Consider the following 27,560-nt stretch of genomic DNA (forward strand, 5'->3'; position numbering starts at 1 on the left):
ATCAGAGCCTGGGCACGCTTTCCATGTGGGTTTCCATGTCGCAGCCTCAGAACAGCCCTGCTTAACTGGTATATGAACCCTAGTTCACTGAAGAGAAAGCTGATGCTCCAAACGATGGAAGGTCAGGCCCAGGATCACTCAGCTAAAGGGGCAGTGCTGCTGTTCAAACCCGGGTCTGTCCGGCTCAACCTCCCTCTGGAGTCGTCATCTATACAACTGAATTTTGCCTGCTGGGCCATGAGCTTCTTGTGGGAAGGCACTCCATCTTTTCTTCCTTCCACGCCATTGGGCTGATCCGTGGTGCCCAATGACACTTGTCGAGTGAATGATGGTGTGAGTGGCACTGTCATCCTCACCTTGGTCATTGGGGCATGGTGTCTCTGCTCCTTTTCCTTAGGTCTTTCAGGTCCAAAGGGGCTCAGGGTGGACCTCGCCTTCCCCACCTGCCAGGACCGCTCACAGAGAAGTCATAGAAACCACCTCTGTCTCCTGGCCCCATAATCCTTTTTCTCCTCCTTGTTCAGGCTACATTCTGAATTCCTTTTCCTTTCCAGGACCTCCAGGACCCCAAGGCCCACCAGGAATCAAGGGAGAGGCAGGTGAGCAGGATCTGGGTGTGTGTGCCAGCCAGGCAGCAGCCTGTCTCGGAGCAGCTGCCACACACACACCCCACCCTGAAAGTCTGAACTCCGAGTGGGGTCTGTGTGTGAGGGAGGTCACCTGGGGTGAGACCCTACATGCCCTGGGATGCTGGGAAGTACCTGTTTCACGGAGGAGACACCTAGGTGTGGATGGAAGGGTGAGGACACTGCGAGACTTGGTGCTCAGAGTACAAGCCTATGAGCATCCCTGGAGACAGTCAGGCTCATTGGTCCAGACTCCAGAGTCTGACACAATTGCCTTCACCATAGACTGGTTGCACGACCTGGGGAGCACCCCTTTACCTCTCTGGGTCTCAGTTTCTGTGTCTGTAAAATGGGGATAAGAATGCTTCAGACGATTACTGGGAAGTTAAAATTATAATTCAAAGCCCATGATTGGCTCTGTGTTTTAGGCTGTGGCTTTAATATGCTCAGGTGCCTTACCAGTGGCCACGGCAAGGCTCGGATGTGGGGGTTTGGATGGCCCCTGGGGGAGAGGGGCTTCATCACTGTTACAGTCCACTCTGACTTTCACTTAGACTCTCAAACCTCCAATCCCCAGAGGGGTGGAGGCTGCTGAGTTGTAAAGATGTCAAGAAAGCTGTTACTAAAGAAAGAGCAGAATGAGAGGATTTGCAAGAAAAGGGGAAATAGACTGAGAGCCTCTAAGTCTCCAGGACACCGAGACAGAAAGAAAAACACCACTAGTTGCAGAAGGGAAACTTGTTAGGAGGGAAAACTTTTTTTTCCAGGAACTAATTTTTGGAAGGATTTTAATAGAAGGGGAAATCCCAGCAGGCCTAGTGTTCTAAGTCTCCAGCAGGGTTTTACTGAGGAAGGTTTTCAGAATGGAGGATGGGCAAACAGTAGGAGGAGAGTTCAGGGACCCACCCAGGCACACAATCACACATGCACGGTCACACTAGGGCACCTGCTCACACGTGCACATCACTCACATGCATACACGCCCACACACTCACTCACATGCACTCACCACCCCTACCACAAACTCATACACACTCACTCACTCAGCCTTCAGGGCCAGGGAGGGGCAAGGTCACCCAGAGGGTGGTGGGTAGCCAAGCATCCCAGGGGCACAGTGGTGGTCACTTCTGTCCAGGCGAGCAAAGGACAGGATGGGAAAGCTGCGAACAGAGTGAGAGGGGAAAGAATCTCCTGCCATGTATAACTGGTGGCAAGGGCAGACCTGGCAGTGCTGGGAACTCAGGAAAGAAAAAGGTGGGAGATCCAAGTGGGGCCCGAGGTGGGCCTGGGTCAGGAGGGGACACCGCTGGTAGTGAGGACAAAGGGGCTGATAAGGCATCTAGAATCTTCCCTTGATGGCCAGCACTTGGTCTAGAGCACTGCTTCTCAAGCTAATGGCCATGAATAAGAACCATTTGAGATGCTTTAGAGGCCGTGGAGGATTCAGATCCTGGAGGTGTGGGGGACAGGCTTTGAGAAGCACGGCCCACTGCTCTGGCCACGACTGAGCAGCTCATACTCCTGGGCTCCTGTACTTCCCAGAGACCACCCTTGGGGTGGCTTGCTGGGGTGACCATCACTTGGCTTACTGAGATTTAACTTCATTTCAGCAAAGAATGGCAATTACATTAAAATAATACTAATTAAATTTTATGTGCTTTCCAGGACAGCTATAAGGATTGGAAATCATTGTTTTCAAACTCCGCTACATTGTAGGTAGTGTGAGTGATCCTGTAATGCAGAAAGGGATTTCAGTTCCTAGGTCAGACAGATCTGGGTTGGAACATGGCTCACTAGCTGTGTAACCTCTCTGAACCTCAATTAACTCACCTATAAAAGGGGGATAGTAATAGCAACCTTCAGTGAGGATTGATTACAACATGAATATAAGACAAAAGATGTGTGATACTGTAGCTGGCATGTGGGAATGATCTACATCAGAAGAAACTGAGGGTACTTGCCTTCATGAAGTGAGCCCCTATAGGGGACATGTCAGCCATCCTTAAATACTAGAAAGGTCCTTGTGGAGGAGAAAATAGACTTGCTGTCAGTGGTACCCGTCAGAAGAATGGAGGCCAAGGGGCAAAGGTTTCTGGAGAACCAGTTGTGCTGAGGTAAGGGAGGAACAAACAGTTAAGACTGGGGTCTGCCCTACAATGAAACAGGCAGATGCGGGGCTGGGGGAGAGGGGCTGCAGAATTCTTGGTGGAACAGAAGGGAGATACTTGCACCAGGTAGGTGGTCAGACAGTTGGCCTATGAGGATGATTCCAAAGGTGGCCCTCCACAATTCTCAGTGGCCCAGACTTTCTCAAGGTGGCCCCGGCAGCCTCAGAGAGGGGATGAATGAGAGCCAAGCCTTTGCCTGTGGAGTCTGAACCACACTGCTTCCCACCTCACACTCACCCACTGCCACACCCAGGCTCAGAGCTGGGAGCACTGCAGCTGGCGAGGGGAAATGCATCGGTTTCATGTCTTCAGAAATCAGGACTCCTCTTCCCAAATTACCCACTGTTTGCCCAATCCACTGCCCGCAGACAGGGTTAGCAGACCAAGTGGGACCCGCCCCTGCAGTACTGAGTACTGAGGTTTTCCTCTCTTTGTCCCAGAAGATGGGTAATGCCACTGTGATGAGGTTCCAGGGGATCATGTCAATCTCCTTCACTCCACCTTCAGCTGTGATGATGGGGAGGTTCTGAAGTCAGATGTAGCTGTCATTCCTCAGTTGGTCCCAGATTCTGGTATTTTCACCAGTACTACTTTGCTTCCCAAGGTGGTCCTCTTTGTGGAGACATGGAAGTCATAGCAACACACACTCAGGCCCACACCAGTTTCAAGAAACCTCATACAGGAACTTCCCTGGCAGTTCAGTGGTGAGGACTCCATTCTCTTGCGGTCCAATCCCTGGTTGGGGAACTAAGATCTTTCAAACTGCGTGGGAAAGCAAAAAAAGAGAAAAGAAACCTCATACAGTCACACAATTGCCTTAATGTGATGACCCTGACTGGCCCAGAGCAGCAGGGCACCAACAAATGCCTCAGGGAATAATTCCTTGCATTGTCCTAGCTTTTTGGCCCTTCTGCTCAAGTGCATGCTCTGAAGGACCGAAAACTTGTTTGCTCTTTGCAGCTGAGGCAGTTGTAAGGGACTTCAATTGTAATCAAGGTCTCTATGGTTGTTTTGTCTTCCATCAAGGAATAATCATTCTCTAAGTATCCTAACCACCTCAAAGAATCTCATTCTCAAGACATACACCTAACATCTCTCAAATCTTGGATCCAGAGAGTTCTGTACGGCAGTTGCTTCTTTGCCTCCACTCAAGACGACTTTGCCTACTTTTCTAATTCATTAGAGAGGAGGCCAGGGCCTTTCTGTGTTCTCCCAGCTCTGCTGCTGCGTTGCTTCAGTTGTGTCCAACTCTGTGTGATCCCATAGACAGCAGCCCACCAGGTTCCTTCATCCCTGGGATTCTCCAGACAAAAATACTGGAGTGGGTTGCTATTTCCTTTTCCAATGCATGCATGCATGCTAAGTCGCTTCAGTCGTGTCCGACTCTATGCAACCCTAGGGCCAGCAGCCCACCAGGCTCCTCTGTCCATAGGATTCTCTAGGCAAGTGGGTTGCCATTTCCTTCTCCCTCCAGCTCTGAAATCATGAAAATAATCGAATAGAGCCCTTTAACCAAATTCCATATTAACGAGGCAGTCCTGCCCCCTGAGCGAGTTGCTAGGAGTGGGACTCTGCTGATGGTGGGACCTCACCAGCCTTCCTCTGCCAGTGGGTACCAATGAGCAGGCCCTTTATGGGTGGCTGGCAGGTTCAGGAAGGGGTTGCTGAGCCCTGCCCAGTGAGGAGCCTCCCTCAATTGATACGCTCTGAGCAGTGGCAGGAAGGAGGAGGGAGTGACGGAGGACAGAGGAAAGGATGGATGGGGGCAAGCTCCGAATACTGATGCCAAGTGGAAAATGTGAAACCGTGGCCACCAGGCAAGACTGTGTCTGAACCACTAGCGGTTCAGTGCTGTTGCAATGCTTTTCTCTCCATCAGCACCTCAAAGCTTCTGCTCTCAGCACATGAAATCTGCTTTCTGGAATATTCAGAATTCTGTTTGGGAAGTTTAAAAAAACAGTTCTCCAAATTCAGACACTGAAATAAGCTAGGCAATGCCGATGGAGAGCTCAGCTTCTGGGACCTTCAACTTCCCATCGGCCAGGCCAGGTCCTCTCATCCATTTTTTATGAGTTTATGCCTGGTCTCTGGGCAAGATGGTGTGCTCTTTGAGGGCAGTCATTGTATCTTCCACTTCTGGGCACCAAGGAGTTCAAGGAGTCTGAGTTTGGAATTTGAGTGGGACAGGAAGTATCAGAGTTGGATGTAGTGGCCTGGCTTGCCCTCCTCCCATGGTGGTGGTGGTTTAGTTGCTAAGTTGTGTCTGACTCTTTGCGACCCCATGGACTGTAAACTGCCAGGCTCCTCTGTCCATGGGATTCTCCAGGCAAGAATACTGGCATGGGTTGCCATTTCCTTCTCCAGGGATCTTTCTAACTCAGGAATCAAACCTGGGTCTCCTGCACTGCAGGCGGATTCTTCAACTACTGAGCCGCCAGGGAAGCCCCACCCTCCCTCCATGTCTGACCACAGTTTCTTGGTTTTTCAGGAAGAAAGGGAGACATGGGCATGAAAGGAGACATGGGACCCCCCGGAGCTCGGGGGGATAAAGGTGACTCAGGAAAGCCAGGTTTCCCAGGTAAGAGTTTGCACTGTTGGGTCTGTTGTCCTGCGGGTATTCCCCTTTTGTCTTGCAGGCTGAAGCTAGAGGGTAAAAATACAACCCCTAAAAATCCTTCTGTACTTTAGGAGTGGCTGGAATTCCTGGAATCAAAGGTGATCAAGGTAAGAATTGTAGGGATGGGCATCATTCCAGGTACCACTCTCCCTGTCTTGTATTTGACTGTAATATTAACCCAGAGCCTCTGAGATTTTGTAAAACCTGGCCCGTCCTTAAGAGGAACGGAGCAGTATTCAGAGGGCAGCCCTAATTGATATTCTTTTTTTTTTCTTTTTTTTTTTAATTAATTTTATTTTATTTTTAAACTTTACATAATTGTATTAGTTTTTTGAGAGCGTCTCTTCACTCTGCTGCTCAGGCTTGTGAAGCCAGACGCTCACACCCAGAGTTCTGAGTGAGTCCATAAGCTTCAAACCCTGCAGCAGTGAAAGGAAATTAATTAATAAATTGCTGAGACTGTAATTTTCCTCCCACTAATAGGGCTAGTTTAAGGCTTCTAAAGAGAGATCTTTTAAGCTGCCCAGGGAATATTTAAGGTGTTAAGAGATGCATGTGCCACTGCAGAGAACAGAGGTGTGTTGAAAGCATAGGCAGCCAGGCCCTCTACCAACCACCCCCAGCCTTCTATTCATGACTTTACTTTCAGGACCTCCTGGAATGAAGGGTCTTCCAGGCTTTCCAGGAGCTGTGGGATCCCCAGGTGCCAAGGGTGATACTGGCAGCATTGGCCCCACTGGGCCAATAGGTGAGGTCCTGGGTCCTGTGGTTGGTGTGGGGAGTGATGTCTGAAGACCCACCCAGTCCAGCCCTTACACTCTCTGTGTTATCTATTGTCCAGGACCACCAGGGCTGCCTGGGACACCAGGAGTCGAAGGTGTGAAAGGAAGCAAGGGGGACACAGGTAACAGAGGCTGTGGGTAGTGGGCAAGTGGAGTTGCTGGGTGTCAGTGATGGACATGGAGGAGGACTACTTCCCAGCAGGGCCATCAGAAGGAGGCAGAGGGTGTCCTGAGCTCTCGCCCCTGAGCATCTGGATTAAGAAGGGCACCTTCCTCTGCCAGAGCCCTTTGAATCCAAGGCCCTATGGCTGTTTTTCTCTGCCCAGAGTCCATGAGAGACCTTGAATGCCACAATCAAATCTCCACTGTCAAACAGGAGGGGGGTGGGCACCTTGCTTGCACTGTCTCCTGGCCTGCCTTCCAGCTGTGCATGTAGAGCCTACCCTCTCCCACTGATCTGAGGTGGGGCCCCAAGGGTCAGGGCTCTGGATTTGGGCAGCAGTTGTCAAAAATCCTGGTGGTCCTGCAATGCGGGAGACCTGGATTCAATCCCTGGGTTGGGAAGATTCCCTGGAGAAGGAAATGGCAACCCACTCCAGTACTCTTGCCTGGGAAATCCCATGGATGGAGAAGCCTGGTAGGTTACAGTCCATGGGGTCACAAAGAATCAGACACAACTGAGCAATTTCACTTTGTCAAAAAACCCTACTTGCACATTCTCCCAGGGGGGCCCCGGCTGAAAATAGTGACCCACAGTTCCCCAACTCACAGAGATTAGTTCATGAACCATCACACCAACTTAGTCAAGGTCATAAGCTATTAGGCCAATTTAGTCAAGGTTATAAACCATCCTACCAATGTGGTCTGCTTTATGCTGCTGCTAAGTCACTTCAGTCGTGTCCGACTCTGTGCGGCCCCATAGACGGCAGCCCACCAGGCTCCCCTGTCCCTGGGATTCTCCAGGCAAGAACACTGGAGTGGGTTGCCATTTTCTTCTCCAATGCATGAAAGTGAAAAGTGAAAGTGAAGTCGCTCAGTCGTATCCGACTCTTAGCGACTCCATGGACTGCAGCCTACCAGGCTCCTCCGTCCATAGGATTTTCCAGGCAAGAGTACTAGAGTGGGGTGCCATTGCCTTCTCCAGGTCTGCTTTATAAACAACTGCTAACTTTTGCTAGTCACTAAGTAAGTCCAGGCACCCATGATGATCTAGAAAGTCTGGTTCACTGGATAGTCTAGAAAGTGTTGGGCCTCCAAGACACATAAGACCTGGTTCCTGCTCTCAGACATGCAGGCTGATTCAGGAGACAGGCAGACAGACTGTTGTTAGATGGCATCAGGCACACTCTGCTGAGGGTTTTGCGTGGAGGAGTGCCATGTGCCATTTAGGAAGCCAGGTGCAGGCCAGGAGGTGTTGTGGCCAGTGAAGGTTGAGAAAGGGCTGGGCATCTTCCAAGGATGTCTGTGGACAGTCACTGCAGGTGCAGAAGGTCATACTTGAGTTAGACAACCTGGATGCCTTCATCCCAGAGCTACGCTAGAAACCCACACCAGGGGCAGGCCCTCTCATTTTTCATTTAAGCGGTCAATGGATTGATTGATTTTTTTTAAACAGATGTGACTTGATTCTATCAAAATCTTCAAGTTCACAGTGGCTCCTGGTGTGGGTAGCAAAATATAGCATCTTGCAAGAGTGATGGAAGAGCTGGAGTTGAGTCATAGAGGATGAATAGGGCTTGGCCAGGTGGAGAGAGGAAGGCAAGTCTAGAGAAAGGGAACAGAGCAGGTAGGTGAAGTCTTCGAAGGTGAGGGAGGGCTCTGTAGGTTGGCATCCCTTGAGTCCAGGTCTGGGATGTGGTGGAGGTTCAGGAAGCTCTGGCCAGAGAGCTGGGCAGGTCACTTTCTGAGCCTAGGAGTCAGATCCTTTGACCTTCGGGTTTCCCCTGAAGGTTGGCAGGAGCCCTGGCACAGGTGACTCCTATACACACTGTCCTTCTAACCCATCCATTTTCAAAGCTGCTTTCCTTTTCACAGATGGTGGGTCAGGAAAGGCAGGGGATCTGCTACCCAGTCCCATGTGGATGCCACCTGAAGGCTGTCAGCAAAGTCTCCATGTGGGTGTAGTGGTCAGGCGACCCCAATTTATTGGCTGCTTCTTTCTGGTCTTATACTTCTCTCTTCCCTGACCCCAGATCTTAGGATTTCTGATTCTGAGGCCTAAAGATGTCTTACCCCTGAGTTTTCTGCTTGGCTTCATGAAGATGCTGGCTTTTCTCCCTCAGTTATAAATTTTGGGGAGAGCCCCTGTACCACATCCCACCTTTGCCAGACTAGTGATTCTTGACTAAGCAAGAGTATGGGTGATAAAACAAGATTTTACACACAGGCAGCACTGCATCTACTTCCCAGGTCCCCAGCCTGCGTCTCCCGCTGTCCAAAGGTGGAGAATCTTGCCTGCACTCTGCATCCTGGGAGGGTTTGAGTCCTAAAACTCAAAGAGCATTTTCATGAGTTTCCAATTCAGTGCATCTGGTTTGGGCATCTGTTTTTTGTTTGTTTGTTTGTTTTTAGAAATGTAAAGGAGAAGAGTTTTTAAATATTTTTATTTATTTATTTGGCTGTGCTTGGTCTTAGTTGTAGCATGCAAACTCTCGGTGTGGCATGTGGGATATAGTTCCCTGACCAGGGATTGAACTCAGGGCCCCTGCATTGGGAGCTCAGAGTCTTAGTCACTGGACCACCAGAAAAGTCCCAGAAAGTTTTTAACAAACCTTGTACAGGTGACTCTGATGTTCACTATAGTTTGACTACTCATTTAGGAGTAAGGGATGGCCCAAGGCTACTGAAAGTCTTTGGAATCCCATGGAGAGCCCATGTGAAACTCCAGGCAGGGGTAAGCTGGCACACTGGTGGAACAGGCAGCCACAGTGCCCAGTGGGAGGCCAACCCTGGTTCCCAAATTTAACTTCACCAGTCCCTCTCTGTGTGACCTGGGTAAATCACCTAGCATCTCTGAGTGTGGACTTCCTCCTCTATGAAGAGGGAAATGGCACAACCTAGCAGGGCAGGTGAGAGATGTATGTGAAGCCCCTGACAGTGTCCAGCATAGCGCATTCAGGAGCAGATGCTTAGTCTCTAAGAGGTGAGGGGCTGGGGGAGGGTGTGAGAAATGAGGTGGGAGAGTCAGGCCTCGGGGACCATGGACCTAGTGAACCAGGGCTTACCTAGGGCTCCTGTTTGTACAAGACATTTGTTGTTTGGTGCTTTGGAGGCTTCTTAGGTAGTGGGGAGGCAATCAGGAGGGATCACAGTGTGAGGTGGCTGCAACCTTGCATCTAGGGACAGGCTTTTAAGGTAAATTGTGCAGTATGGCATCCTTTAGGACGAGACATGGGGGATCAAGTGTCTAGATATGAACCATTTTTCTATTTAACAACCAAAGACAGGTTTCTGAATGTGGTTTCTCCTCCCTAATCTTGACAGCTGCAATTCAGATGCAGGTAAGCACAGAGGATGACTTCCCAGATGGCACAGTGGTAAGCTTCCCAAGTGGCTCAGTACTAAAGAATCTGCCCTCCAATGTAGGAGAGGCAGGTTTGATCCCTGGTCAGGAAGATCCCCTGGAGGAGGAAATGGAAATCTATTCCAGTATTCTTGCCTGGGAAATCCCAGGGACAGAGGAGCCTGAAGGGCTACAATCCATGGGGTCACAAAGAGTCAGGTACAACTGAACGACCGAGCACACACCTAAGTAGAGAGGACACATCTGCTGCCCCTGATGGGCCACTTACGGTCAACAGCAAACATTTTGGGGGGCTTCCTGGGCAGCAAGGCTGGAGCTCCTGTGGGGGCTTTAGCCCCAGGATCCCAGGTGCTTCCCACTGGAGGAGTACATACACGTACCAAAAGGGTCCCCAGGGTCTGCATGACACCACTTGCCAGACACGAGGCTTAGGGCTTGACACAGGTGACTTCATTTCAATCTCATAGCCACCCCTGAGGCAACCAGAAGCTCAGAGGAGAAAGGTTAGGCTGAGGGAGAGGGAACTGGACTAAATGCCACAGAGGCAGATGCAAACCCAGGCTATGTGGGGCCTGTGCTGCCCTGGGAGGAAGCACATCATCCATGGGCAAGGCCAGAGAAGGTTTTATAGTCGGCAACATCTAGCATCATAGCAGCTTTCACAGGCTTGATCCAGTTCTCCAGGAGACCAAAGGGGTGAGACTTTCCAACCAGAGGGACCGGTAGGAGCACAGCTGGCCCGGGTGAGCTGTGGCCTGCCTGCCAGCTGACCTCAAAGGTTCTAGAAGAAGCTCTCTGAGACTCAAACTGGTCCTCATCTCAAGAATGAGGGGCAAAACTAGTTGCTCTCTCAGATCTTTCCAGCCCTTCCAGCCTCCTTTAGTGCCCAGGCCTGCAGCAGCAGCTCCTAGCTCCTCAGCCCTCTGACCCTCCTCCTCAGACTAGCCATCTGAAAGGCGGCCAGGAACCAGGACTCCTTGTTCATTATTCCAAGAAGGGATCCTGAAGAGGTGTGCCAGGCCCCGCCTCTGCTCTCCACTGACCAGCACACAGTGGGTGCTCAGGAAAGCCAGGAATTTAAAGTGAGAGGCAGGAACGTCCCCCAGGTGATTGGCAGTGAGAGTAACTGAGTTCCTCTTGGTTCCTAGTGACCATCCAATGAGTGGGTTTTTGGTTAAAGCCGACTGGCTTGTTGGAAGGGACCCCAGTCAAGATCATGGTGGAAGTACAATCCCATTGTTACCCTCAAGAAACTGTTACTTCATGATCAGTAATGAGCTTTACTTTCCCCAAGTTTGCATGACTGTCTTAGAGAATCCTGTTTTCCTGAAATTGAGAGATCATGGAGTTGCTAAACCAATAGGTTATTATCCCACAATAAGTAATGACCCATCATGGTGCTGGGAATAGTAGGCCTTCTACATAAGTTAGTGAATAAAGTGATGAATGGAGGAAAGAAGGAAGGGAGGGAGGGAGGAACTTTCACATCAGAACTACAAATAGGATCGTCCCAAACAATTGCAGTGGTTATTTTTCCATTTTCTGGACATGAGACCCTTTAGCTGCCTAACTGTTTAGCTACAGTGGGGGCCACGATGAAATAAACCAATAGACTTATGGAGTATCTACTGAGGGTGAGAGACTCCCAGAGCTTCTAGTGGCCACTGAGTGCCCTCCACAGTCTTTTAGAAATAAAAATAACTTTATTTTCAAAATATCTCTCAATTCTTTTCCAACAGAAAATGTTTTTTCCAATCTTTTCCTTCTTTTGCAACAAGAAGGAATAGATATCAAGCCAGGTTATTACTGGACAAAGAAGGCCAGTTACTGAGTGTGGGGTCTGTTCACCTAATCCAGACCTTCATCCACCACGTTTCTATTTCACCCCAATACACATACCCATTTATCTGCAGTCTGTCTACTTTTATGCTCTGCTAAAGTGGCTTTAAACAATCGAGGAGAACCAATGTACCTTTCCATCTGCATTAATCAGACAGAAGGTAGAGGTTGTCTAAGATTAAAAGTGTTTAATATCTAAGTTTTATTATCTTCTTCCCTTTTCTGTATTTTGATCTTAGGACTTCAAGGACAGAAAGGAACAAAAGGAGAATCAGGATTTCCAGGTAAAGCGCTGGCTTCATTTTAATTTTCCACAATAATGACTGGAAGGACTCTCTGAGGCGGGTTTTGTTGACCCTGAAAGCAGGGCTGTAACTGCAGTAACTTTCCACCAGAGTGATGAGGCCTCCAGGGCTCTGTCTTTCAAGCCTCAGGCTCTTCCAGTGATAAACCAGGGGAAAGGGTTTAAAGGGGTGGAGTTGAGAGAGAAAACGGTAAAGAAGCCCCGGAAGCTGCCGCATGGTGGTGAATTCAGGCTGCGCAGCTAACGTGGAGCTAAGCAACTTTCTCTCCAGTTCCCAAGGTGGTTGCCTGGCCTGTATCTCTTTGGTCCATCTCCCTGTTCACTCTGGCCCTCAAGGCACCCACTCCTCCTGCTCCTTCTCACAGGACTCTCATTACAGTCCTTGTTTGAGCAGTCTTTATTACTCCTAAGGTGGATTTTCTTTTCTAACTTACTAATGGGGACATTGAGGCCTGGAAATGTTCTAGCAAGTTCTCCCAGAATGGCTTCCACATAATGGCCCAATGAGGACCAGCAACTTTGGAATCCTGTCGGCTATTTTCACCCTCTTGTCCCCAACCAGAGTTTACCTGGAAAGTGGGGGGATTGGGGCAGGGGCAACACTCTGCCCCTGCCCCAAGGCTGAACATCCAAATAGCCCACTGATAGGGGTGGGGGGACTTTCAGGACAACTCATTCATTAAACACCAAAGCTGTTAGTTTCCCTTGGAAAGTAGAGCAGAGCATCTGATGGCGGTGGTCTCTCTCTTCCCCAGGCCTTTCGGGCGTGAAGGGAGAGAAGGGAAGCCCAGGCCTGGGAGGACTCAAGGGGGCACCTGGACCAACTGGCCAAAAGGGAGAGCCCGGATCGAGAGGTAAGGTCTCGGCTTCTGACATGAGTTCAAAGGAGAGGCCTGTTACAAGGAGTTGGGGGTGGTTTTCAGAACCAGAAGGCTAGAGGCTTAGTGGTTCTGCGGAGAAGTCTTGTGCTGGGGTTGCCCTCGGCCCGGAGCTTACAGAGGTGAATAAGGCACAGCTGGGCACTCAGCACAGCAGGTGACAATGTGCTGGACCACGCCCAGCCAGGCCCCCGGACCATGCAGTCTCCGTGACTGACCTCAGGAGAGACCTCCCACTCCATGCCTCTTGAATGTCCTTCTCTAATCTAGCTTAAGTCCTTCCTGCTGTAGCTCAGGCCCATTTCTTCTTGCTCAACCACGGAGATCCATGGCATATCCAGTCCCCATGATGCCAGGGGGCCGGCAAAGATGGAGGAGAGAGTCTGACCCCCACCACTCCTCCCCACTGCTGGCAAAGGAGAGCAGGGGGTTCCTGACTTGGTTTCCTTCAAACTGTGCCATTTTTTTCCTCATGACAGGAGCTACTGGGCCACAAGGAGCCAAGGGAGAAAAAGGTCAAAAAGGTAATTGCTATTTCTGTTCTGTTTAACGTATGCTATAGAGGCTACTCTGTACTTGAAAGTTGTATGTGTTCTGGGGGAGAGGCCTTGTTTTTCAGAGAGATTCTTCGTTTGGGGGGAAAGCTAAAAGGCTGTCCCTTGAATAAGCCTGCCCGTGTCCAGAGCCACAGGTAACAGTTTCTCTCTCTCCCTTCTTTCCTCGCTTGTTCCCCACCCCCAATTCCCTCTCTCTTCCTCCCTTCTTCCTCCTCCCTTTTTTTTCTCCACAATGCAAGCAAAACATGGCAGGCTGGATTTGCAAGGCCAGCTGCAGAGGCACCTCCTTGTATGGCCTCATGCCTACAAGCCTCAGTGCCCAGAGGCTGCTGGTAGTTCTGGTGCCATAACGAGGGATCTTACTGCTATGATGACAGCCAAGCAGAAGACTTCTTTCCCTAACTGTAGGACTTCCAAGCCTGGCATACTGCAGTCCATGGGTCGCAAAGAGTCATACACGACTTAGTGACTGAACAACAACAATAGGACTTCCAAAAATTAAAAGGCAGAACCTGCATCTGCCCAAAGCCCTGTGCTGCTTCCCTCACCTCTCCCACATGTGTTTTGTCATCCAGGTGACTCCTCATTATCAGTCCGGATTATCGGCTCTAGGAACCGAGGTCGAGCTGAAGTTTTCTATAATGGTGCATGGGGGACAATCTGTGATGACAGCTGGGATGGTTCAGATGCCACTGTCTTCTGCCGCATGCTGGGTTACTCCTCTGGATCTCCTGTCTACAATGTGGGAGCTGGTGAGTGAATCAGTCCTCAACCAGGAGTCTTTTTTTTTTTTTTTTTTTGAGGTGTTGATGTGAGCTTTCTCTCCTGGGTAGGGTATTGGCACCCATCAGTTGCAAGTGACTCATTGTGGTTGTCTTAAAAGAAAGGGATTGGTTCAAGCAACTGAAAAGTTTCACAGCTCAGGGCCCCAGCTTACATCCTTCTGGCTGGCAGCCCCAGGAGAAAGAAGGCTCTCTTCCTCCACAGGGACAGAAGTCGCTGTCCATGCAGCCCTAACGCCACAATGCCACGTGTCTGACAGTGTTTGTGAGGGGTGCTCTCTGAAGGACAGCTGAGGGGTGGAAGCCAGGAGAACAAAGATGCCGGGCAGGCAAGCACAGTGGTTATCTCAGCTCTCTGGAGCCTAAAGGCCTGGGCAGCCCAAGCTTGATCATCTTCAAGGAGAAGGGAAGAGACAGTGAATCAGAGCAGGGACTTCCTAAAATCAGTTTTGGAAAGATGTCCTGGAGTGCTGGACACTCAACTATGTTTTGCAGCAAAAGGTCATTTTCTTTGTCCATAAAAGCAGACCTGTGCCTTCCTGGTGGCTCAGTGGTAAAGAATCTGCCTGCCAATGCAGGAGACGTGCCTACCAATGCAGGAGACGTGCGTTTGATCCCTTGGTCAGGAAGGTCCCCTGGAGTAGGGCTTGGCAACCCACTCCAGTATTCTTGCCTGGAAAATTCCGTAGACAGAGGAACCTGGTGGGCTACAGCCTATTTATTGGGTTGCAAAAGCAACTTGGCAACTAAACAACTAAACAACCACCAAGAGCTGACCTGGCAAGGACACTAGGCTGGTTTCTCCTGCTCCTGCCCCCAAATCTTCTCTGTCCTCACCCTTCCCCCTCCACCCTACCAAAATGCATACCTATTTTTTAATCTGAGTCTAGTAGGATTGTAAAACTCCTTAAAAATACACATTTCCTCCCACAGATTAAGCCTATATAGATTGTCACACTGTAGTGTAAATTACTGGAATCGAATAAGCCAGTAATTTCTCTGAGCTCTTGATCTGAAATCGATTATATCAGAAGGCACGGGGTTTGAAGGAGGTATGAATGCTTTGGAACTGGGAATGACCTGGTTATAAAGGCATTTAAGGAAGAGACAAACCCTGAGAGATCCTTAGGAGATTTCAAATCATGCTTGGATTACATATTAAATACTTGGATGAGACTTTTATCAAAGGGTAGAAAGCAGAAGAGAGGCAGAGTCATCATAAGAGAGCAGATCAGTCGTCCGCACCGCGGGCCTGGGCAGTTGCAGGAGAAATGATCAGTCTAGCTCCCTGTGGAAGACCCCGAGGACAGACGGACCATACAGCTTGAACCCTAATCCCACACTCCTCTCTCCCCTTGCTTTCTCTGTGTCCAGGCTCTGGAAACATCTGGCTGGATGATGTTGCATGTTCAGGGTCAGAATGGACCCTGTGGGACTGCAACAAGAGCAGCTGGGGCTCTCACAATTGCAACCACAATGAGGATGCAGGCGTGAACTGCAGCTGACCCCACAGCCCACTCACCACTCTGCCCCCAAGGTGTCCACAGCCAAGACACTCAGCCCACGAAGGGAGGCGGTGCTCTCTGAGGGGCTCTCTGAGGGTTGGCTGACAGCCTCTGAAGCAGGTTCAATAAAGCTAATAAAGCTCAAAGCGCTACTTGGCACTGCCTGGCTGTGGCTGAAATTACTAGCTCGTCCCTCCTGTCCCTTAGGGATGCGTTCACTCAATGCACACAGCCTTTCATTGAGTCCTCATGCTCCTCTCACTCCCACCCAGTGCACAGGGTCAATGGAATCTTAGCTCAGAACTGGGGCACATGGGGGCTGAAATTCCATGGTGAAAGTGGCGCTCACCCATTGTCAGAATTAGTCATGACCAGCCCTTCAGTCAGTCAGATGTAGCCTCTTTGCACGGCAGTGAACGGTCCCCCAGCACTGGAGCTACTCACCAGCAAATGAAGAGACCTCATGAAGTTGACACCAGGTTGCATGGAAAATAGGAATTGTACCTTTAAGCATGAAAATTTGTTCTCATTAGGATGTGGGCTCCATAAATGCAGGAACTTTCATCCATTTTATTCACCCACGGGAGACGTGGGTTTGATCCCTGGTTGGGAAGATCTGGCTGGAGGAGGGCATGGTAACCCACTCCAGTATTCTTGCCTGAAGAATTCCATGGACAGAGGAGCCTGGTGGGCTATAGTCTATAGAGTCGCAAAGAGTTGGACAGGACTGATTTGACTTAGCACACATGCATGCACTTGTAAATGGTAGAGCCCAGGAAGAGCAGTGGAAGGACTGGGAGATGGAGCAGAGATCCCAGGGCTTCCTCGCTCAAGAGCTCAACCAGCCACCCAGGACCCAGTCTGCACTTTCAGAGGCTGCAGCTGTTCAGAAATCAGCACCAGGGTCAGAGCTGCAGGGCAATGGGAGAGCTCTCTGGACCTGGGCACAGAGAGGGGAATGGGGCCAGGATTTGAAAGCTGGTTGTTTTAATTTGGCAGAAACCTCTATAATGATGTGGGTTTTCTTGGCACTTCAGGATGGAAGAATGGAAGGTCAGGGAGGAAGGAGCCCCTGTCAGGGGTTCTAAGATGTAATATTTTACAAGTGTAACTTGTCCGTCTTATCAGCATCCTTATCTCTCAAAGCTTATTGCCCATTCCTTCTATCCTAACAAGTCCCCCACCTACCCACCCACATGGAAAGTCAAGAGCAGGTCCAACCTGAAACAGAGAGGAGGGGTCATCTCTCCCATCTGAATCTCAAAGTGACTTCCTGAACCTCTTTAGAAACAGGAGTACCATGAAAGCAGAGTTGAAAGCAGAAACAGTTTTCTAGTTTTTTCCATTTAATTTATCAAAAGCCAAGCCTGGCTGACTTGGTCACAGTGTTCGAAGTGCAGGAGGTCTGAGCAGAGCAAGCAGGAAGGAAGGGTACTGTGAAAGCCCCCTGCCCTTCCCTGGGGAAGGCGGGAAAGGAGACGAGGAGACAGAAATAGAGGAGGGTTCTCCCTGCAGTATCAGGCCCAACTCTCCCATCTTTATCTCCTTTCCCAGGATCTGCCTCCTTCAAGAGTGAGGAACTGTGGGACTGGTTCCTACCTGGGGGACCCCTTGCATCACCCTTAGGGATGGATGTGTGAGCATGCATGCACTTCTCTCTCTCTCTCTCTCTCTCTCTCTCTCACACACACACACACACACACACATCTTTCCACAGGAACAAATAATAGTTTATAGGCAGAATAGACAAAATCCTTACAGAGAATGGACCAACCTCCCGCTATCCCTCCCTTCCTCAAGCAAGAAAGCGGAAAGACATGGTTCAACACACCCAAAATTTCCCTTCCATGGCTTTGGTTTTCATCTCTTAGGTGTTGATCCCCCAGTCTATACTTCCAGTGAAGACCTGTCTCCTGAGCTCTGGCTACATATATGTCCACCAGCTGCCTCCACAGTAGCACCTCAAAGTTCAGGCAGCTAAAACCTGCTCCCTCCATCCAGTGTCCAAGACAGACACTGGGTGTCAGATGCTATGCCTCCACCAGGCACCAAGTATTCTACCTCCCAAATGTCTCTCCAGTCCACTCAGGTCTCTCCATCTCTACTACCATCATGGTCCAGGCCACTGCCCCGTGGCCTGGATGCTTGGAGCTTCTAATCAGTCTCTTTCCTCCACTGTGCTCCACCAACCACCTATTCATTCTGCAAGCAGCAGCCTGACAGATCTTTAGAAATCACACAGCTCACTACGCCACTCCATGTTTATATCTTTCAATGGCTCCCCATTCCCTTAGGTGGTGGGGCAAACTCACCATCGTGACTTACAAGGTTGTGCCCCTGACAATCTCACAAAGTCCTCCTGCAACCTTAATGGTTCACTTACCCCCTATTACATCCAGCCCTTTGTTCATTCAGTTTCTCTTACATAATGTCTCTTACACAACCAGCTGGTGATAAATATTTTCTGACTGGCTCTCTGAAGGAATGCTAAATAGAGTACTTAGCTTTTCAATACTGGTATTGCTTCACAGACTTTCCTCTGACAAGAGACATATCCTTGTGGTGCAGTGGTTCAAGACGAAGATTTTCTCCAAAGGCAAATCTAGTCACTAGGCCTTTCACACTTTAGGAGATTAGCTTTTGAAACAAAATGGGGTCCGAGTTTTGCAAGGTGTATTGTAAATTTTAAAAGATCCTATCTTCGCACTCACTGTCTCAGCATCGCCACAAACAGGCTGTGAGCACCAGCCCAGGTAATCAGGCGCACCGGTGTGATAAGCTGGGCCCCTGCCACAAATTCCCCTTCCTCCCCCTACCCACAGTGACTGTGACCTAGTGACATTCAAATGCACCAATGAAATCCCCTTACACTGGTTGCTTGTGTACCCCATCCTGACCCCCCAGTGAAGACCCTTGTCCATGAGTCTTCACCCTCTCCTGGCTCCCTGTCGAAGTGGCTGACCCACTCCCTGGGGCCCCTCTCAACCTGTAGGGACTCTGTCTTGATGAGTGTAATCCCCACAACTCTTCTGGGTCCCTTCTTGAGGCCACACCTGACCAACCATCCCATCGAAGAACACAGCATACCAGAGCAGCACATGATACAAGGGATACCATTCCCATCCCAAGTATGCAAACTGAGTCTCTAAGAGCTTTGGCACTGCGGTATGTTGGCTCCAGCTCACCATCTTTCTATTGATAGCCTTTGCAACGTGACTGCTGCTCTTCTCAACAGGAAGCAGGGCTGTTACTCTTTCACTATCTCTCTCGGAATTCCCACCATGATATGAAACTAAGCTCAGGCTAAACCTAATGGAGGAGGCATGTGAAGGAGTGAAATGTGTGAAACATGACCCAACTCCCCCCGCTGAGGTCATCCTCCATGAGTCAGCATACAGTTGGCCACAGTCACGTTAGTGAGCCCAGCTGAGACTGGTCAAGCCTGGCCCACATCAGAAGACCAACCCATAAATTCGTGAGTAATCACAGATGGTTGTGGTTGAAAGCCACTAGGTTTAGGGGTGGTTTGTTATATAATAATAATGGCCTAAGAAAACTACATGCAGCTAATAAGAAGTAGAGGCGGATTCACACAGCAGGAGAGTTGCAGCCTGCACGTCTGCCAAGTTGGTTCCCCGATAAGCTCTCTGGCCGAGCTAAGCTGAGGAAACCCCTTTGGAACCACAGTGACCACAGAACTTGGCCGCAGCATGTGGCTGCTGGTGCTGTGGCTGACTGGCGGCTAGTTGTGGGGCTGAAGAGGAACTGGGTAAAATTAGCAGGACAGCATCCTCAACTGTTGGAGAGCAGGCTAGGGGCCTGGGGCTGCTGTATGTTGGGCATGACCTCTGTGTGACACTGCCGTCCACTTGAAAACACTCTCCTCCCTCCTGTTTCCCCTTCCTGGGGATGCTGGACCCTGGCTGAGGCCAGCAGCACAGACACCAGCACTGAGCACACTGGCTGGGTATGACAGAGATGGCAGGGCCCTCAAAGGACCCTCTGTGTGCAAGACCCCCATGACTGGCCTGGCAAGGCAAGCACAGAGAGTTTCCCAGCACCTAGCTCTAGAAATGCAACTCAGGACTGAGATGTCCTGGGTTAGAATCCAGTGTTGCCATTTAACAGGCCTTCAGCTGCACAATTAAATTATTGAAACTCTCTGGGTCCCAGTTTCCTCATCTGTAAAATAAAATCTAGTAACAGCTCCCCCCTCTTAGATTTTTTGTGAGGATTCATTGAAATGATAAGTTAAGGTCAAGGTCAAGATGATGGAATAGGAGGACCTGGGGTTCACCTCTCCCCACAAGTATATCAGGAGTACATCTACAAGTTGAAAAATTCATACAGAGCACCTGCTGATCTCTAGCAAAGGACCCCAGACACCTAAAAGGACAAGAAAAGATCCCAGCATGACCAGGTAGGATGAAGGAGAAAAAGGGAAGAAAAGGAAAGAGGGAACAGGATGGGGCCCACACCCCTTGGGAGGGGGGAGCTGAAGGAGAGGAGAGGTTATTGCACCTGCCCTTTCTGGCAGCAAAGTACACTGAAATAGAGGGAGACTGGTCATAGCCTGGGAGCCCCAGCTTGAGACGGCTGTCTGCCAATGCAGGCAGGGGCTGGCTGCTGAAGGGTGGGGTTACGAGAGCAGACCTGGGGAGAAGACTGCTGTTGGCTGCATGGAGACAGCTTGAGGAGACAAGAGTGAGGAGCTCCACATCCCAGAAAGCTCCTGGAGGAAACGTGGTCTGCCTGGGAAGTGAGGTGCCATTGTTGAGTGGTGCACAAGTGGAGGGGTCACCATCAAGAATCCTCGACAGGGAGACTCTCTCCCCACCACACCAGCCCCTGCCTCCACAGGCACTAGAGGGGAATCCCATCAAAGTGAACCCACGCACCCCATATATTGCTGCCTTATCACTCTCTCGTCTGAGTGAGCCTGCACTCCAGTCTGTAGCAGCCTCTTGCCCCTCCCACCTAAGCAACCAAGAGCACCCTAGTCAGCCACTGCCTTTCCTCCTCTCGCCTGGGCAAGAGACAGACACCTGAGGGTCACCCACATGCAGAGGTGGGCACAAAACCAAAACTGAGCCCGAGGCTCTGCAGCTAAGGAAGAAGAATTTAAATCTCTCCCAGAAACTGCACAGGTCATTGATTAAACCCCAGCAATCAGCTTGGTAAACCCAGTATCTGCAGACTCTATGAATGTGGACATAAGTGCCCCCACAACTGAGACTGGTCTAGCTTTAGCAGCTGTGGACTTTGGGGACAAGTACATGTAGGTGTTGGGCCAGGTCAGAGTTTGAGCTGTCTGCAAATTGCCCACAGCAGGTACAGAGACCTACCTAGAGGTGTTGGAGGGCCTCCTGGGAAGAAAGGGGTTGTCTGTGGCTCACCGTGGGGACAATGACACTGATAGAAGAGACCTCAGGGAATCTTTCCAAACAACCAGCAAGACAGAAACACAGCCCCACGTATCAGCAGACAGCCTGTGTAAAGTCATACTAAACTCACAGACACCCCAAAACACACTCTCCAATGCAGCCCCACCCATCAGAGGAACAAGACACAGCTTCATCCACCAGAGTGTAGATACAAGTCCCTCCCACCAGGAACCAACAGAAGCCCCTGAATCAAGCTGAGCAACCAGGGAGCAGACACCAGAAGCAAGAGGAACTACAACCCCACAGCCCATGGAAAGGAGACCACAAACAGTACGTTAGATAAAATGAGACAGCAGAGGAAATATGTTGCAAACACAGGAGTAAGGTAAAAACCCACAAGACCAAATAAATGAAGAAGATATAGAAAATATATATACCTGAAAAATAATTCAGAGTAATGATAGTAAAGATGATCCAAGATCTCAGAAAAAGAATGGAGACATGGATTAGGAAGATGCAAGAAATGTTTAACAAGAAACTAGAAGAACTAAAGAATAAATGAACAGTGATGAACAGCACAATAACTGAAATGAAAAATACACTGGAAGGAATCAATAGCAGGATAACTGAGGCAAGAGAACAAATAAGTGAGCTGGAGAATGGTGGAAATAATTGCCACAGAGGAAAGGAAAAAGAAAAAACATCATGACAGTCTCAGAGACCTCTGGGACAACATTAAATGCACCAGCATTTGAATTATGAGTCTCAGAAGAAGAGGAAGAGAAGGATCTGAGAAAATATTTGAAGAGAATATGCTCAAAAGCTTCTCTAACATGGGGAAGGAAATAGTCACCCAAGTCCAGGAAGCAGAGAGAGTCCCAGACAGGATAAACCTAAGGAGAAACATGCCAAGACACATATTAATCAAATTAACAGGAATTAAATACAAAGAAAATATTAAAAGCAACAAGGAAAAGCAGCAAATAACATACAAGGGAATCCCCATAAGGTTATCAGCTGATTTTTCAGCAGAAACTCAGCAGGCCAGAAGGCAGTGGCAAGATATATTTAAAGTATTGAAAGAGAAAAACCTACAACCAAGATTACTCCACCCAGCAAGGATCTCATTCAGATTCAACAGAGAAAGCAAAAGCTTTACAGACAAAGAAAAACTAAGAGAATTCAACACCACCCAACCAGCTTTAGAACAATTGCTAAAGAAACTTCTCTAGGTGAGAAACACAAGAGAAGAAAAAGACATACAAAAACAAACCCAGAACAATTAAGAAAATGACAATAGAAACATACATATCAATAATCACCTTTGGGGAAATTCTCTGGTGGTTCAGTGGCTGAGACTCCATGCTCCCAAAGCAGGAAGCCTGTATTCGATTCTGGTCAGGGAACTAAATCCCACATGCCTCAGCTTAAGACCTGGCACAGCAAAATAAATAAATAAAAATATTAAAAAATAATAATCACCTTAAATGTAAATGAATTAAATGCTCCAAAAAAAAAAAAAAGGTATAGACGTTGCTGAATGGATGCAGAAACAAACTCACATATGCACTGTCTACAAGAGGCCCACTTCAGACCTAAGGACACATATAGACTGAAAGTGAGGGGACAGAAAAAGATATTCCATGCAAGTGGAAATCAAAAGAAAGCTTGAGTAGCAATACTCATATCAGATAAAACAGACTTTAAAATAAAGACCATTATAAGAAATAAAGAAGGACACTACATAATGATCAAGGGATCAATCCAAGAAGCCATAACAATTAGAAATATATGCGCACACAGTATATAATATATGGGCATCTCAATATATAAGGCAAGTGCTAACAGGCATAAAAGGGGAAAGCAATGGTAACCAATGGATAGATCATCCAGACAGAAAATTAATAAGAAAGCACAGTCCGTAAATTAGACCAAATAGGCTTAATTGATATTTATAGGACATTCCATCCAAAAACAACAGAATGCACTTTCTTCCCAAATGAAAATGAAACCTTCTCCAGAACAGATCACAAATCAATCCTTGGTAAATTTAAGAAAATTGAAATAATATCAAACATCTTTTCTGACCACAGCACTATGAGATTAGCAATCAATCACAGGGAAAAAAAAAAAAAAGTTAAAAAAAATGGAGGCTAAACAGCATGTTAATAAGTAATCAGTGGATCACTGCAGGAATCAAAGAGGAAATAAAAAATGGCAAATGAGACAAATGGCAATGAAAATACAACTACCTATGGGATACACCAAAAACTATACTAAGAAGGAAATTTATAACAATAAAATCTTACCTCAAGAAACAAGAAAAATCACAAATAAACAACCTAAAACAACTAGAGAAAGAAGAACAAACAAAACCCAAAGTTAATAGGAGGAAAGAAATCATAAAGGTCAGAGTAGAAATAAATGAAATAGAGACAAATAAAACAATAGCAAAGATCAATGAAACTAAAAGCTCGTTCTTTGAGAAGATATACAAAATTGATATATGTTTAGCCAGACTCATCAGGGAAAAAAAGGAGAGGATTCAAATCAATAAAATTAGAAATGAAAAAGAAGTTACAATGGACACCACAGAAACACAAAGGATCATAAGACATTACTACAAGCAACTATATGTAAATAAAATGGACAATCTAGAAGAAATGAACAAATTCTTAGAAAGGTATAACGTCACAAGACTGAACCAGGAAGATATAGAAAACATAAACAGACTAATTGAAGTACTGAAATTGAAACTGATTAAAAATCTTCCAACAAATAAACACCCAGGGTCAGATGTCTTCTCAAGCAAATTCTAAGAGTTAACACCTACCCATCTGAAGCTCTTCCAAAATATTGCAGAGGAAGAAACACTCCCAACCTCATTCTACAAGGCCACCATCACCTTGATAACAAAACCAGACAAAGATCTTGCAAAAATAGAAAATTACAGACAATGTCACTGATGAACATGGATGCAAAACTCCTCAACAAAATACCAGCAAATCAAATCTAACAACACATTAAAAGGATCATACACACTGATCAAGTACGATTTATCCCAGGGATACAAAAATTCTTCAATATATGCAAATCAATCACTGTGATATACTACATTAACAAATTGAACAGTAAAAAACATATGATCATCTCAAATCTGTTGACAAGTGAACACCCATTTAAGATAAAAACTCTCTAGAAAGTGGGCCTAGAGGGAAACTACCTCAACATAATAAAGGCCATATGCAACAAACCTACAGCTAACATCATACTCAGTGGTAAAAGGCTGAAAGTATTTCCTCTAAGATCAGGAGCAAGACATGGCTGTCTGCTCTCACCACTTTCATTCAACATAGTCTTGGAAATCTTAGCCATGGATATCAGAGAAAAAAAATATATATGGAATCCAAATTGGAAAATAAGTAAAATCATCACTGTTTGCAGATGTCATGATATTATCCATAGAAAATCCTAAAAATGCTACTAGAAAACGACTGGAACTCATCAATGAATTTGGTAAAGTTGCAAGATATGAAATTAATACACAGAAATCTCTTGCATCCTTATACACTAACAATGAAAAATCAGAAAGAGGGATTAAGGAAACAATCCCATTTCCCTTCACATTGAAAAGAATAAACTACATAGGAATAAACCTACCTAAGGCGGTAAAAGACATAAACTCAGAAAACTATGAGATACTGATGAAAGAAATCAAAGATGATAGAGATGGAGGGATATACCATGTTTTGGATTAGATGAATCAATATTGTTAAACTGACTATACTACCCAAAGCAATCTCCAGGTTGAATCCAATCCCTATCAAATTACAAGGCATTTTTCACGAATTAGAACAAAAGAATGTATCCTTTGTATGGAAACATAAAATATCCCAAATAGCTAAAGCAACCTAAAGAAAGAAGAATGGAGCTAGAGGAATCAAGCACCTTAGCTTCAGACTATACTACAAAGCTACAGTAATCAAAACAGTATGGTACTCCCCCTCTCTCCACCAAAAAAATAAAAATAAAATAAAAACCCAGAAATATGGATCAATGGAACAGGATAGAATAGAAAATCTAGCAATAAACCCAATCATCTGTGGCCACCTAATCTATGACAAAGGAGGTAAGAATATATAGTGGAGAAAAGTATCTTCAATAAGTGATGCTGGGAAAACTGGACAGCTACATGTAAAAGAATCAAAATAGAACACTCCCAAATGCCATACACAAAAATAAACTCAAAATGTATTAAAGACCTAAATGTAAAGGCAGATACTACAAAACTCTTAGAGGAAAATACGGACAGAACACCTTTGACATAAATTACCATAAGATGTTTTTTGATCCAATGGAAATAAAAACAAATTTTAAAAAAATGGGACCTAACTAAACTTAAAAGCCTTTGCACAGCAACGGAAATTGTAAACAAAATGAGAAGAAAACTCTCAGAATAGGGGAAAATATTTGCATATGAAACAACTGACAATGGATTAATCTCCAAAATATATAAGCAGCTCATGTTCACGCACTCAATATTAAAAAAAAAAAAAACAAATCAAAAAAAATAGGTGGAAGACCTAAACAGACTTTTCTCCAAAGAAGACACACACGTGGCCAAAAAACCCATGAAAAGATGCTAAACATTACTAATTATTAGAGAAATGCAAATCAAAACTACAAGGAGGTATCACCTCACACCAGTTAGAATGTCCATCATCAAAAATCTACCAAGAATAAATTCTGGGGAGGGTGTGGAGAAAAAGGGAACTCTCTTAAACTATTGATGAGAATGTAAATTAATACAGCCACTGTGCAGAACAGTACAGAGATTTCATAAAAAACTAAAAATAGAGCTATCATATGATTCAGCAAACCCACTCCTATGCATATATCAGGAGAAAATCATAATTGAAAAGATGCATGCACCCCAGTGTTCATTGCAGCAGTATTTACCATATCATGGAAGCAACCTAAATTCCATCAACTGAGGAATGGATAAAGAAACTGTGGTACATATATACAATGAAATATTATGTCCGCCATAAAAAGGAATGAAACAGTGGCATTTGCAAAGATGTGGATGGACCTATAAATTGTCATACAGAGTGAAGTAACTCAGAAAGAGAAAAATCTCGTATAATATCATTTATATGTAGAATCTAGAAAAATGGTACAGATAAACTTATCTGCAAAGCAGAAATAGAGTCACAGAAGTAGAGATTTATAGTTACCAGGGGTTGGGGTGGGTGGGTAGTGGGAGGGGAAAGAATTGGGAGATTGGGATTGACATATACACTACTATGTAAAAAGCAGATAACTAATGAGAACCTTCTGTATAGCACAGGGAACTCTCCTCAGTGATCTGTGGTGACCTAAATGGGAAGGAAATCTAAAAAAGGAGTGAATATAAATATACATGTAGCTGGTTCATTTTGTTGTACAGCAGAAACTGATACAACATTGTTGAGCAACTATACTCCAATAAAAATAAATAAATACAAAATAAAGTTTAGAAAAACCAAAAGAAATGATAAGTTAAAAAAAAGCATGTTAACTGTTGCTTGGCATGTGGTAAATGCTCAGTCTGGGTTATTATGATTATTCAAGACCCTTCACAGAAGCTCAGAGAGTAGTATTGACATATACACATTCAGTTCAGTTCAGTTCAGTCGCTCAGTCGTGTTCAACTCTTTGCAACCCCATGAATCACAGCACACCAGGCCTCCCTGTCCATCACCAACTCCCGGAGTTCACTCAGACTCACATCCATCGAGTCAGTGACGCCATCCAGCCATCTCATCCTCTGTCGTCCCCTTCTCCTCCTGCCCCCAATCCCTCCCAGCATCAGAGTCTTTTCCAATGAGTCAACTCTTCGCATGAGGTGGCCAAAGTACTGGCGTTTCAGCTTTAGCATCATTCCTTCCAAAGAAATCCCAGGGCTGATCTCCTTCACAATGGACTGGTTGGATCTCCTTGCAGTCCAAGGGACTCTCAAGAGTCTTCTCCAACACCACAGTTCAAAAGCATTAATTCTTCGGTGCTCAGCCTTCTTCACAGTCCAACTCTCACATCCATACATGACCACAGGAAAAACCATAGCCTTGACTAGATGGACCTTTGTTGGCAAAGTAATGTCTCTGCTTTTGAATAAGCTATCTAGGTTGGTCATAACTTTCCTTCCAAGGAGTAAGCGTCTTTTAATTTCATGGCTGCAATCACCATCTGCAGTGATTTTGGAGCCCAGAAAAATAAAGTCTGACACTGTTTCCACTGTTTCCCCATCTATTTGCCATGAAGTGATGGGACCGGATGCCATGATCTTCATTTTCTGAATGTTGAGCTTTAAGCCAACTTTTCACTCTCCACTTTCACTTTCATCCAGAGGCTTTTGAGTTCCTCTTCACTTTCTGCCATAAGGGTGGTGTCATCTGCATATCTGAGGTTATTGATATTTCTCCCGGCAATCTTGATTCCAGCTTGTGTTTCTTCCAGTCCAGCGTTTCTCATGATGTACTCTGCATATAAGTTAAATAAGCAGGGTGACAATATACAGCCTTGATGTACTCCTTTTCCTATTTGGAACCAGTCT

General features: G+C 46.9%; 1 protein-coding gene across 1 annotated transcript in view; it reads left to right on the forward strand.

Annotated features, from left to right (window-relative positions):
• MARCO (macrophage receptor with collagenous structure) overlaps positions 1-15,740 on the forward strand; it is a 33,394-nt gene extending 17,654 nt beyond the window's left edge. The window contains exons 4-13 of the mRNA XM_061439713.1: positions 555-599; positions 5,283-5,372; positions 5,483-5,518; positions 6,061-6,159; positions 6,253-6,315; positions 11,795-11,839; positions 12,615-12,713; positions 13,217-13,261; positions 13,870-14,046; positions 15,451-15,740. Coding sequence (XP_061295697.1) covers positions 555-599; positions 5,283-5,372; positions 5,483-5,518; positions 6,061-6,159; positions 6,253-6,315; positions 11,795-11,839; positions 12,615-12,713; positions 13,217-13,261; positions 13,870-14,046; positions 15,451-15,581 — 830 coding nt within the window. The 3' untranslated portion in view covers positions 15,582-15,740. The remainder of the gene's footprint in view (positions 1-554; positions 600-5,282; positions 5,373-5,482; positions 5,519-6,060; positions 6,160-6,252; positions 6,316-11,794; positions 11,840-12,614; positions 12,714-13,216; positions 13,262-13,869; positions 14,047-15,450) is intronic.
• Positions 15,741-27,560: the final 11,820 nt, after the last annotated feature.

The sequence above is a fragment of the Bos javanicus genome, chromosome 2, assembly GCF_032452875.1.
Source record: "Bos javanicus breed banteng chromosome 2, ARS-OSU_banteng_1.0, whole genome shotgun sequence".
Classification (NCBI taxonomy): Eukaryota; Metazoa; Chordata; class Mammalia; order Artiodactyla; family Bovidae; genus Bos; species Bos javanicus.